Source organism: Bubalus bubalis, chromosome 6, assembly GCF_019923935.1.
Source record: "Bubalus bubalis isolate 160015118507 breed Murrah chromosome 6, NDDB_SH_1, whole genome shotgun sequence".
Classification (NCBI taxonomy): domain Eukaryota; kingdom Metazoa; phylum Chordata; class Mammalia; order Artiodactyla; family Bovidae; genus Bubalus; species Bubalus bubalis.
Genome location: NC_059162.1, coordinates 45,523,036 through 45,537,101, shown reverse-complemented (window position 1 = coordinate 45,537,101; position 14,066 = coordinate 45,523,036). Strand labels below are relative to the sequence as shown.

At 39.2% G+C, this 14,066-nt stretch overlaps 1 protein-coding gene across 1 annotated transcript in view; it reads right to left on the bottom strand.

The window, feature by feature from the left end:
• DPYD (dihydropyrimidine dehydrogenase) overlaps positions 1-7,876 on the bottom strand; it is a 945,375-nt gene extending 937,499 nt beyond the window's left edge. Inside the window, exon 1 of the mRNA XM_025289449.3 lies at positions 7,749-7,876. Coding sequence (XP_025145234.1) covers positions 7,749-7,787 — 39 coding nt within the window. The 5' untranslated portion in view covers positions 7,788-7,876. The remainder of the gene's footprint in view (positions 1-7,748) is intronic.
• Between the last annotated feature and the right edge of the window lie 6,190 nt (positions 7,877-14,066).

The following is a 14,066-nucleotide window of genomic DNA, read 5'->3' as shown; positions in this document are numbered from 1 at the left end:
ACCCCAGCATTCCCCAAAATCTGTCATGGAAAAATATTTAGCAGAAGATCCCCAGAATTTTGAGGACACTGTGGTGCAGAGTCAGAGAAAAGTAACTTGTATTTCTGTGGGCCTGAGGACCCAGCTATTTGTAATCTAGTTTCCATTGACATTTATCGATCAAAAAGCACACTGGAGAAACTGATTCCTTTTTGGAATCTCTGTTCCTAATTCCTAGTTAAAGACAGCATCATCCTACAGATATACAAAAATATGAATTTATGAATTCCAGATCACCTTCACAGAACTCCAGCCATATATAGAAAAATCAGACTTCTTCTGCATGCTCAGGGGAGATTTAGACTTATTTATTTGAAAAAAAAGAAAAGGAAGCAGACAAGCATGAAAAAAGTAAAAATCAGATGTATATCAAATCCACACAGCTGGTATAAATGGTGCACTTAATCCTACATAGCGTGTAAAATACACTAGCTCTGCCACCACCACCTTGCATTTCCTTAATATGATCACCCAGCAGGTCATGTTTCCAAACAATTTCACCAATCCCATATTTTATTACAAACCATCACTGAAAGACTGATCAATAACAAACTTGTTGAGGAAATCAGCAGACTCTTCCCAGAGGTTGAGTGACTTCCACAAGGTCAGACGCAAAGGATCTGACTTATGGAGCAAAAATATGCCCAACCTTGGCCCCTATCCCAGGATGCTTATTTTCACTAACATATAGTAAATACACATTATCTTCTATTGTTTTGCTGAAGATCTTCACCTGGCCTTTAATTAAATATACTAAGATTTTTAAAGCTTTAACATGCTACTATGGTCAATTTTTAATATCATTCAAAGGATTTCACAAGGACTAAAGAAGTGAATCTACCTATAGGATTCTTACTACTCAATCTTGAGTAGGTAAAAACAAGGTGAAAACTGGAGGCTGAGGCTTGGGGGGAGAAGTGAAAGTGAGAAGGGGCATGGGGTGGATCAGCAGAGAATGGGAGGTAATAAAATATTAGGGGAGCGAGAAGTGCAGTCAGGCTCCATCCTTGAGCACCATCTGTATAAATCAGGACTGGAGTTGACATGTAATTTTGTGTTGGTCCCCTGAGAAGTGGCCCTCAGGGCTTCATTATTGATGAAGAGATTTTTCTTCAAAGTGGCCTAGTCAGGATTGCCTCAAGGGGACGTTCATAAGCACTCATAATATCAATTTCCAAGCACCTGGGAGGTAGGAACACAGATAGTCTCTTTAATTATTATGATAGAGGTAGAGGATAGTGAGAATGCTATTACACAACCAAGCTGAAATCCTCAAAGAAATTAAATTATTATAATGTAATGCAAAAAGTTTATTATCTGAGTCATCCTTTAGAAAGGGCACACTTTACCTTTTCCTGGTGCAAAATAGGTTGATCTCCAATTCCCTCCTCCCTCAGACTTAAAACAGTTACAAAATGTATAATATTATATATATATATATAGCATAGTATATAATACTGTAATATACAGTATATAATATATATTAAATATATAATATATATAAATATATAATATAGTATAAAATACTATACAAATATAGTGTGTGTAAGGATGCTTAGAAGCCCAGAAAAAACTTTCTTTGAAGCTAATATGATGGCTTAAAGAAACTGTAAGTTTAGTCCAGTTAAACACAAGAGATATGGAGCTGGACACTTTTTCTTAAAATAATGATACATAAGGATTTCTTTTCACAGAAGAATAACAATAATCCCTTCTGAAAATCATTGAGAATGCCAAGAAGTAAATTTCCCAATGGTTTGACCTGATCTAGTCATAAAAACATGCAGAAAAACACCAAGAATTCAATCCACATGTATAAATGCAGTGAAACAGCAAGGGTTAGGAGTAGGAGGACTACTGCATTTGACTCTCTGCCACAGTGTATTAGATGTGGACAATCCTATAGAGAAAAGTCCTTCACCACATACTTCCTCTAAATCTTTTACAGCTTACACTATAGGGCTTGCTATTCAGTGGGTACTAAAATGATTTTTAAATAGAAATAAAAAGCAAAATGAAGACAGTCCTTTTAATTTGACCTGAATTTCAAAAATTCCCCCATCTCACTGTTAATACTGACAAAAATAATTCAGGAATTTACTCATAAGTCATGTCTGCAACTTTTTTTAATCTATAATAAGCCCCTCTCATAATTCTTCTAACTTCATGAACTCTCTCTTTTCTCACATATTTTAACAGCTTTTGATACCACTAGTTAATTCTTGGAGTTGGACAATATTCTAACCAAATGACATTTATATAACACATATGTATAACATACATTCAATCATAATATTTAAAATAACTACTACCATTCAAGAGGTATATATTTCAAGTGACAGATGCTGAGTTATTATATGTACATGACTCCAATTAATCCTTATATCTAGTACATGAAATAAATTAAGATTAAATCCATCTGACAAAGAAAGAAATGACAGTTTAGGAAACAACTTGACCACAATCATACAAATAAAAATATATATAATATTGGTGGCAGGATGTGAACACAGGCCTATTTTAACACAGTGTGTTTATTTTGTTTTTTAAACTAACCATGAAATGAAGCTTAATTTTATGAAGTACAAAATCAAAAATTTTATATAAATATAATGAGTTCCTAACATCAATATATAGATAACTATGGTGAAGAGTCTGAAAGAAAAGTTATATGCTGAATTAAATACAGATGTTTCATATCTACTAGTATAACATTTTAATTAAAAGCAATGGAAGCAGTAATAATTATAAACCACAGGAAAGACATAATCCTATTAAGAGTTATCAGTAGTATAACTGGCTCCAGGATATCTGTGAACACCCACATTATTGATGTTTGAGGCCAAAAAACACCTTCTGTCTTAATATGGAGGATTAAGAGGAAATGAAGTCCAGAAGGCAAGCATGTCACACTTGAAAATCAAAATCCTGATCATAGATAAATTCACAATCTTAGAATGCCTTATTAAGTATTTTTTAATTAAGGCAGGATATAAATGACACAAAATTTTCTTTACAGTTTTAAGGACTATTTATCACTGTATCCATTTAGCTAAGAAGCAGAAAGGCAAATTGGCCAGTTCTCATTTTCAATCTCTTCAGCACACGGAGGCCTAGACTATATCAAATATCTCATGGCTTCTTTGTCACATTATTTCATGACATGAAATATTTTTCAGTCTCATTGTCTTTAATTTTAGTATTTCTAATATTGTAACTTAATGTTATGCTAATTATTTGAATTCTCCCCACAAGTGACCACACCTGTTTATCCTATAGGAAGGTCTATTTTTCAGCTGTTGTGTTGCCAGTTCATATACAAAGTATGGTAAAATACTGTATTCAAATAGTTAAGGAAAGATATAATTGCTTAATGATCATCCAATTATCTCAGCATTTTGATTAAAGGTCTTCATAGTATTCTTATTAATTCCTCACTGCAAAGGTGGAGCTTTCCAAAACTGGATATTCCTTCTACCATGTAAGAAAGGAGCCTATTGAATTTTAGCACACTTTTACAATTAAGCAATCAGTCAACACTATCAGCTATGATTAAGATTAAGCAGATCCAATCTAAAAATCTCCCTAGTGATAGATTCATCATTAGTCATTAATCTCAGTTTTTAATTAAATCACTGAAAGCGAGTCATCTGAATTCATGTGTAGGAGGCAGAATTTAGAAGAAAAACTATAATGAAATATATATACATATATGACCATTCTTAACTATAGAAATGTGTATAGTACCTTAAAGCTATAAGAGGCTTCCACTGAAATAACTCCAAATTTGGAGTAACTTTCCAAATCATGTAATCAGGCATGTTTATACTGCCCCGCTAAATTCCTTAGAAAGGAGAAATACTTTAAAATTAAGTATTGTCCACAGGACAGCTTAAAGGAGGGAGAACAAGTATATTTTTAAAAATGCAAACTCACAAAACAAATTAAAAATGAAATTTTAGTTTTAATGTTTCAAAAGCCTTAGCAAGTCAAGATAGCATTCCCAGAGATTTGTGGCACCCAATCAATAAAAGCAAGGAAACAAAACTGGACTTAAAAAAAAAAAAATGTAGGTTTATATAAATAAATAATGCATACCTTCTGCAAAGCTGAGTTCATATTTTCTTCTTGGGATCTACCTCCTCCCTCCCCAGGGGCAAAAGAAGTTATAATAAAGGGTATTCTTGCAATATCTTTTACCACCTCTACCAACTAATTAGCCTTTTTTCAAAATTCTCCTAAAAATTTAATTTCTCCAAGTTGTTACCGTTATATTCCCATTTCCCAAAGCCATCACTTTATTATCCTATTTTCTTAATTAATAAACACAAAATTCTCGACTGTCTTCTCAAATGAATAGAAGTTATAGGATCAGTTATTCAAAAACCATTTCTATTTAACTCTAAAAGTATTATGATTTTGTGGATATTGGACTGAAACCTTCTTTTTTTATTCACAGTAAATCTGAAATGAGTTTATAAACTACCAAAGAGTCATTAACTGATAATTCTAAGAATAAATCTTGACTTGGGGTTGTGGAAACAGTAGAGTGGTATATAGCAATTCAGTTCAGTTATAAATACTTACCAAAATTATTAATATCCAAAGAGTTAATTAAAAGTTCACTGTACCTGCAAACATTTTTCTTCAGCTATACTTCTATAGTAAATTCTCAATTATCCATGTCAGTGGAGAGGAACAAAATACTGAACAAAAGTGAACTCTTCCAAAATCCTTCTTACTTGCTTTTAAAAGTACAGATACTGACATTAGACCAGTTGTCGATTCAAACTAAGTGAATTATTGTGAAGGTATTGCTGAGGTCAGAGAAAGTGATCAATGTCTGATAGTCACCTTTTTCGAAACCTTCCCCAAAGAATTTGTATTCAAAAGTCATTCTTGATAAAATTCAGTTGTATCCTAAAAGTAAGCCCACAAAGCAAAATATCTTTTAAAAGTCTATAGCTACATTAATGAACTTTAAAATAACAGTTATTTCATAGGCAGTGATTTTCCTTAGTGTTCAAAATTTTTAATTTTATCATATTTTGTTCTTTTCTTGAGAAGATGTGCTATGACATGTTATCTTGTCTGATTATTCTCCTTACTTAGCAAATCATGCAAATGTGACACAGAGAAGTTAGGTATTTAAACAGTCACCTGTCTGAAAAGGCATAGAAATAGACCTCAACCACAGGCAATTTGCACCAGATTCCAAAACAATGTGGTCCTGAACCACATTAACATATCTGGAAAAAAGTCTGATTTCTCATACATCTTCTATAATGACAATAATTTTTGAGCATGTGAGCTAGGTTCTATTGCCGAGTACCTGTTATCTACTACTGCATCCTTGCTATGCCTATCTTCCTACCCAGGGATATTTTAGTTTTGGAGTCTGGTGACCTTCTGACTGTTTTTTATGCTCTCAGCCCTTCAAACCCAGATGTGATATTGGATTGAGGTTAGAAATATGGAGTGAGCACACAAAATAATTCTGTAAACTTCAATAACTTTTTGCCCCAGAAACAAAATATTTCTTGGCTGCTTCACTGAAACTTGAGGTTCTATAGGTAGCTTAAGGGGAAAATTAAATCACTGTTATAGTGGGTTGTCACTATCACCTTCTGTTCTTTTCACATTTATCAATTGAACATGTACTCTGTTTTACACTGATAATTTTTTTTAAAGATGGTGTGCTTCATATATTTGAGACTAAGGCAATGGTCACAAGCAGATAAATTTCTAGACAATGGTTTTAATGAATTCATTCAAAAAAACCAAATCCAATGTATGCATTCAAATTTGATAGAAAACTAAAAATTATGAGCCTTCATAATTCATTCAAAAAAATGAACTTTGGTGAGTCAATAGGATGACTTGAGACATCTATGCTTGAATGTGTTCCTCTAGACTTAATGTATTTTTTCACACTGCATTATATTTTAATGATGAATTTCATGCTCTTTCATGGTACTCTAGCTCAGGAATCGTGGATATTACTTTGAGGGAAAAGAAAATAACTATGTGTGATGAAAGATGTTACTGATTAAAGTGTGTTGCATGTGTGAACTACACAAAAGCTGAAAAAGCTTAAATACCACTATTCTATATTACAAGTAACATCAGGCTGACTAAGGTTAGATTGAGGTGAGTAAATGTAAGGGTCTGACCTTCTTAAATAGTCTTAGTTGAAACAATTCGTGAAATTAAACTGGTCATTAATGTTTCAGTGGCATCTTTTCCTTAGTGTAATGTGGTTAAGAACTGATTTCATGGACAAATGCAAAACAGCTACCGATAAAGAAATTCAAACTCCAAAAGCCGCCAGCCCTCTGACATTCTTAATTCTGAAATCAGTACATCAGTACTACATGAATGTTGTCAGAAGGTTACTATTTGAGTTAGCTTAAAAAGGGGGGTGGGAGGGCGGGGCTTGGTTAAGTCAAAGTAACATGGACCAAAAAGGCCAACATAAATCAATTATCTTTTACCTTGTGCATGAATAAATATTGGGTTAAATATATCACACTGATCAATATGAAAAAGTAAACTATCCACAAGAGAAACCACAAGTAAAATTAAGTAGACATGTACACACAGCATGTGGGTGTGTGCTCAGTCATACTTTGGCTCTAATTACTATGATGGATTTTTCAAAAGAAGCATGGAGTCTGGAGAAAACACTACTACCATCCCCCAAACAGAACACAAATTTCGTACAATCAATGTTAGAGGCAACGCGGTGGCAAAAGCAGCTCTTTTGCAAACAGGTGGTTTTAAAGTTTTACTTAAGCCACTGACTGAAAGGACGGAGGAAAGGAAAATGTCATTTGTTAAGAAAACACAGGCATGCACAAAAAAGCCCCAAGCAAAACACAACAAAAGACTAAAAAGCAGTTTATTTTAGCTCAGAACTGTGAACACTGGATTAGTATGTCTAAAATCACTGCTTGTAATTATACTTCTCTCGTCGCATGCATAAAGGTCCTAGGGAGAAATCGAAGGAAATGGTCATGTTACTTCAGGGTGGGCTTTATTCACAGGAAGAAAGATGACATTTTTACAGAAACAGAGTGCAAGAGAAAATTTAAAAAAAAAAACTGTTGAGAAGAGGAATATACATTTTATTTTGTCTTTCTGAAGGCACTGTATTTTTCATGTTCTCAATATCCTATCTCGTTCTTCCCTATGTTACTTTCATAAGCAATACTAAGGCTAGCAGTGGCTGCTGTAGCTTACATATAGATCTCCATTATTTCTATCCTCCACCTTTGCAAATATGCAGAATTCAGCGACTGGAGGTGGGGTAACAGACAGGTATCCCGAAACGCTTACAGGGCAAAAGAGGAAGTGCGGGATAGACTGCGAAATGAAAGCCCTTATGAGAAAGTCCATCTCCCTCGAACTCTTCTAGTGCTTCAGTCACGGCCACCCAGAAACTTCGGACCCCGACTCCGAAGTAAACAGCCAGGTCCCAACGCGAAGGACACCCCTGCAGCCGAGGACTCCCACTCTTCTCCCCGCCAGCCCACACGGGGCGCCGGCTTCTCTGCTGCTCCTCCTCCTCCTCCGCAGAACTCGAGCGGAGGCAAAGTTTCCCGAGTCTCCCACTCTTTTCCCGGCCCGGCGGTGGCCGCAGCGCCCTTTCGGGCACCCACCAGCTGCGATCCCCGCCCTCCCCTAGGCAGCCCGCGCGCAGTCGGTACCTCGATATCCGCCACATCCTTGCTTAGCACAGGGGCCATGGCGATGTCCAGAGCCTGGGGTTTTCTTGCCACGAACCCTTCCGCGTCCTCAGGCTTCAGCCAAAGACGAAAGGGACAGCTTGCCCGAGCGCCCCTAGAAATAGAAAGCTGAGGGCCAGAGGCGCGGAGGCGGGGCGGGCGCCAGGCGGTGACGCCCCCGGGGCGGGGCTGCGCGCGGGGCCCTGAGGCTCCTCTAGCCCCGCACAGCGGGCAGAGCAGCGGACTGGAGTCCTGCCCTGGCTCCCGCCCCCGCCCCTCCTCCTAGCAGCTTGTTTTCCTGCTACTCTTGGCAGGAAGTGAGGGAGAGAGCGCACTGGCCTCTCGTCTATAAACTGTTCGAGGCAGAGCTAGGTAGGTGGGGGCTAGATGTGACAGAGCCGCAAGATTAAAGGTAAAAACAATCGGCGCCCTAACTAACAAATTATTCATTTTCTTTCCTTCCACAGGAGCCCTGCGAGGTGCAGAAACATTGTCTTTTGGCAACTGCATCTTCAGAATTCCTCAGGGATAAGGTAGTAAATGTTCCTCCGTGCATTCAACAAACAGGCGGAAACAGGCAAGGACAAGGGTTTTCTGAAAATGGACGGTCCCTGGGGGCGGGTGCAAGACGGGGGCGAGGAGAAGAGGGGCCAGGAATAGAGGTGAGCAAAAATTTCTACAGTCAGAAGCAGCAAGCAGTAAGTCCTGTAGGTGGTACAGAATCAAGGTTGTATATTTGCAGGACAATCCATTCTAACGGCCTTTAAAAAAAAAAAAATTCTAAAACGTGAAGCTCTTGTCAAGAGTTGTTCTTTATGTTTTGTTTTAAAGCTTGCTGGGGAGGGAGCTATTTCATTTGGAGATGGTCTCAATCCAGAAAATATTCTCCTCACCTCTGAGTATATATCTATCTGTACTCCAGATGTCTCTCTCCATTTTCCCTCCATCCTCCTCTCTCCTCCTGAAACTCGTCTTGCTTACTTCTGTTGAGGATTTTATCACACTTCTTAGTTCTCTTGGCTAGACAGTGAGCACCTTGGGTTCTAGTATTTCCTCTTCATCATTATTCTTTCATTAGTTCATCATTTCATTCAATAAATATTTATTGAACATTTTCATTACCAAACACTGTGTTAGGTGCTCTGGCTACAGTCTTCAAGAAGAAACATCACTCTCATGGAAAGTTACTCAGAGTAAGGAAATGAGCAAACTAATAGGAGACAGAGATGCCTGCCTGAAAGGTAAAAGAAGGATTTGGGCAGAATTAATGGGGTGTTGGAGAAGGCAATGGCACCCCACTCCAGTACTCTTGCCTGGAAAATCCTATGGATGGAGGAGCCTGGTAGGCTGCAGTCCATGGGGTCGCAAAGAGTCAGACACGACTGAGCAACTTCACTTTCACGCATTGGAGAAGGAAATGGCAACCCACTCCAGTGTTCTTGCCTGGAGAATCCCAGGGGCAGGGGAGCCTGGTGGGCTCACGTCTATGGGGTCACACAGAGTCGGACACGACTGAAGTGACTTAACAGTAGCAGTAAGCTTTAAAAAGTATTAATTGGCTCATAAAACACACACACAGAATAAATCTTTCAGTGATTCCCACTGCATTCAGAAGAAAATACAAACTTCATTGTGACCTCTGAATAACCAGGACTTCCCCTCTTCTGCAGCTTCACCCTAGGGCTTCTCTTGCCAAGAGTCACTGTGTTCCAGTTACAAGGTAATATTACGTTCTTGTCTTCTACCACTTTTCTCCCTTTGTACATATCCTCCATTCCACTGGTACTTTAGATCTCAAAGAAACCTTCCCTGACCCATCCCCACCACCAACAAAATTAGACCCACCCTGTCTCTGTTATCCTTTCACAGCACCCTATTTTTTTCTCCATAAGTAGGTAAGTATTAGTTGACCAGTCGTGCCTAACTCTTTATGACCCCATAAAGTCCTGGTGGACTGCAGCCCACCAGGCTCTTCTGTCCATGAGATTTTCCAGGCAAGGATACTGGAGTGGGTTGCCATTTCCTTCTCCAGGGGATCTTCCTGACCCAGGGATTGAACCCAGGTCTCCTGCACTGCAGCAGATTCTTTACTGACTGAGCTACAAAGGAAGCCCCATAGCCCTGTCAGATTTTATTTGCCTATTTATTTGAGTGTTCAGTTCAGTTCAGTCGCTCAGTCGTGTCCGACTCTTTGGAACCACATGAATCGCAGCACGCCAGGCCTCCCTGTCCATCACCAACTCCCGGAGTTCACTCAGACTCACGTCCATCGAGTCAGTGATGCCATCCAGCCATCTCATCCTCTGTCGTCCCCTTCTCCTCCTGCCCCCAATCCCTCCCAGCATCAGAGTCTTTTCCAATGAGTCAGCTCTTCGCATGAGGTGGCCAAAGTACTGGAGTTTAAGCTTTATTATTATTCCTTCCAAAGAAATCCCAGGGCTGATCTCCTTCAGAATGGACTGGTTGGATCTCCTTGCAGTCCAAGGGACTCTCAAGAGTCTTCTCCAACACTACAGTTCAAAAGCATCAATTCTTCGGCGCTCAGCCTTCTTCACAGTCCGACTCTCACATCCATACATGACCACTGGAAAAACCATAGCCTTGACTAGATGGATGTTAGTTGGCAAAGTAATGTCTCTGCTTTTGAATATGCTGTCTGGGTTGATCATAACTTTTCTTCCAAGGAGTAAGTGTCTTTTAATTTCATGGCTGCAATAACCATCTGCAGTGTTTTTGGAGCCCAGAAAAATAGTCTGACACTGTTTCCACTGTTTCCCCATCTATTTCCCATGAAATGATGGGACCAGATGCCATGATCTTCGTTTTCTGAATGTTGAGCTTTAAGCCAACTTTTTCACTCTCCACTTTCACTTTCATCAAGAGACTTTTTAGTTCCTCTTCACTTTCTGCCATAAGGGTGGTGTGATTTGTTTAATATATGTCACATCTATTTATGAATGTAAGCACCAGGAAGCGAGGGTCCATATTTGGCTTGGTCGCTTACTGAATATTCAGTTTCTAGGCAAGGACTGAAACATATGAGAGAAATACTGAGTGACTGAATCACCTCAGTAGATCCTGAAGGAGATTTACACACTAAGCAGTTTGTTTTAGAAACTGTACTTTCACTTTACCATATATTCTTCTCAATGTTCTACTTAATCCTGGGAAGTAAAATCATAGTATTTATCAATGACTTTCTAGTTAAAATGTGTCAAACTACTTTCTTTTTCCTGGAGTAATTTTCCAAAGTCCGATTTCTTTCATCTTCCTACAATCATACTTTACTTACCACCAGATCATCTATATCCTCTTTCTTGGAGATTTTTTTTAACGTATACATGCATATGGATAGTAGTGGTGCGTGTTCAGTCATGTCCAACTCTTTGCAACCCTCCAGACTGTAGCCCACCAGGCTCCTCTGTCCATGGGATTCTCCAGGCAAGAACACTGGAGTGGGTTGCCATTTACTTCCCCAGGGGATCTTCCCAATGCAGGGATCGAACCTGCATCACCAGCATCTTCTGCATTGGTGGCAGATTCTTTACCACTGAGCCACCTGAGAAGCCCATACATACATATATTGTACACATATTTAGAAAGAGAGAAAGAGGATTTACACACATGTGCATATATACACATATGACATATATATAATTGTAATACATATGATTCCTTCTCCAGGTTAACCAGAAAGTTTCAATAGTAGATATCCTGACCACAAAGTATAGATTTAAGTGTTCTTTTAGGTTGCACACTAATATAGATCTGATCAATTAGCAATCCATACTTCTTTTTTGGTTGTTTTACGGGTATAAGTGTGCAAGTTATCCTTAAGAGTTAGAAATGTATTTCCATTTTTATTTTATGTGACCATTATTCTCCTAAACCACTATATAGGATAAGCCCCAAATATGCTATCTTTCCAAAGATGAGAGATTCTTCAGTGATACTCAATAATCAAATATAAAATTTAAATGTTATTTTACCATTCCCTCAACCTCACCAAACAGATGTATTCTATTCTGAGAAATTTAATTAAGGCATATAATCACATTGCTCATATGCCACACCTACACTCCATGATCAGTGATTGAATCTAATAATATTTTAAATCCATTGAAATTCCACATTAAACACCGTTGTACCTGTAAATAATCCAAGCTGTTTGAAGCTTACTGAAAATGCATTCACAGTACACTTTTTTAAAGTTGTAAATTATGATGGCATTTGTCAAGCTGTCCCTCCATCTGGAAGCACAGTCAAATGTCAGGTGTTCCACATTAATTTTTTTGTAGGCTTTGGTGAGACAGCTCATCTAATAAGGTGCAAACTTACCAAAATGCATCTCAGCCTAATAATTTACATTACATAATTGAATATTACTATTATTACTATAGTCAGAAGGAAGGCTTATGAGTCATCTTTCATTTCTGGAAAGTTATTCAGTACCACAAGCTTAGAAACACAATAAACATGTAGGTTTCCACGTGCTTTTATGTCCCTGCTTTACTCAAAAATTAAGCAATTTTTAAAACATTCTTTGGGGGGGCGGTCCTAAGATGGCAGAGGAATATGACAGGAAGACCACTTTCTGCCCCACAAATTCATCAAAAGATCATTTGAACACTGAGCAAATACCACAAAACAACTGAACACTAGTGGAGGACACCAGGAACCCAGAAAGGCAGCCCATTGTCTTCAAAAGGAGGTAGGACAAAATATAGAAGATAAAAAGAGAGACAAGAGAGTTAGGGATGGAGACATGTCCCAGGGAGAGAGTCTTAAAAGTTTCCAAACATCAGGAAACCCTCTCACCAGCGTGTCTGTGGGGAGTTTTGGAATCTCAGAGGGCAACATAACCAAGAGGAAAAAATAAATAGATAAAACCCACAGATTATGCACTTAACTGAAACTCCCAGTGGAGAAATAGCCCAGACGCTTGTGTCCGCCACCAGCAAGCAGGGGCTGAACAGGGAGGTGTGGGCTTCATTGCTTATGGTAAGGACCGGGCCTGAATGCCCTGAGGGCAATCTGAGGGAGCTAACATGAGATAGTAACCCAAACTGTGGGATAGCCAGAGAGGAAAAAAAAAATTAAAAAAAGGAGAGAGAGAGAGAACTTTCCCATGAAAAGCTCTAACCTAAGGTAAGGCACTGCTGGGCCCACTCACAGAACGAAGGACTGAGCCAATACCAGAGGAGAGTCAGCTGGCTGCAGACTGGCCCATCCCCCGCCAGAGGCAGGGAGGCAGGTGGGCGACAGCCAGAGCTGGAAGGAAAGGGCTAACTTGGCCCCAGAGACGGCATCCCCTACCAAACTGTGAGGCTCCCAGTTGCTAACCAAGTCTTCCTGAGATCCTGAATGGTTGACATCCATCAGGAGGGTCGCAGCCAGAGATCAGTGCCCCAGAAGAGACACACAACACACCTGAGACAGCACTCCCACTGCACACCCAGGAAACCAAGCGGCTGGAACCAGGGAGGTGATAAGGCGCACCGCCAAGCTGGGAAGAGTGTACTTGCCCAGCACCTAGTCACCTGAGCTGCTCGGACCTGGGAAGGGCACAAAACTCAGGCCCAACTGAGGCTGTGCCTTTGTGGAGTACCCGAGAACCTGAAAATGAGCGGTGTAGATCTAGGAAGTGCACACAACACAGGGCCCACCTTAGACAGTTCCCTTGCAGAGCAACCTGGAGCCTGAGCAGTGTAGACTGGGAAAGCACACACACCATGAGCGGGGGCAAACCCAGTGTGGCCCACACACTGTGAGCACTCCCCACACACACCAGTGATATTTGTTTGCAGTGTTCCTCCCTCCCCGCAGCACAATTGAACAAGTGAGCCTAAATAAATGATCACCTTCACCCCCTTGTGTCAGGGCAGAAGTTAGATACTGAAGTGACTTGCAAACAGAGGAAGCCAAAATAAACAAAGAAGAGGGACAGGCTTTGGAAGTGACAGGTACAACAGATTAAAACCCTGTAGTTAACACTGGCTACATTGAAAGGGACCTATAGACCTTGAGAAGAAGTATAAGGTGGAACAATGAACAATCTGAAACTGAACTGACCACACACTGCCCTCAACAGCACCAGAGAAATTCCTGGATATATTTGACTATTAGCATTTTTTAATTTTTTAAATTTCTTTTTATTTTTAAGTTCTTTATTACTCCTGTAATTTTCATTTTTAAAACCTACTATTACCTTGAAAAAAAAAGATCCTATTTTTAAAGCAAATCTCATTTTTTTTATAAAACTTTTGCGATTTTTTTTTTTAATATTGTATTTTTGAGAGT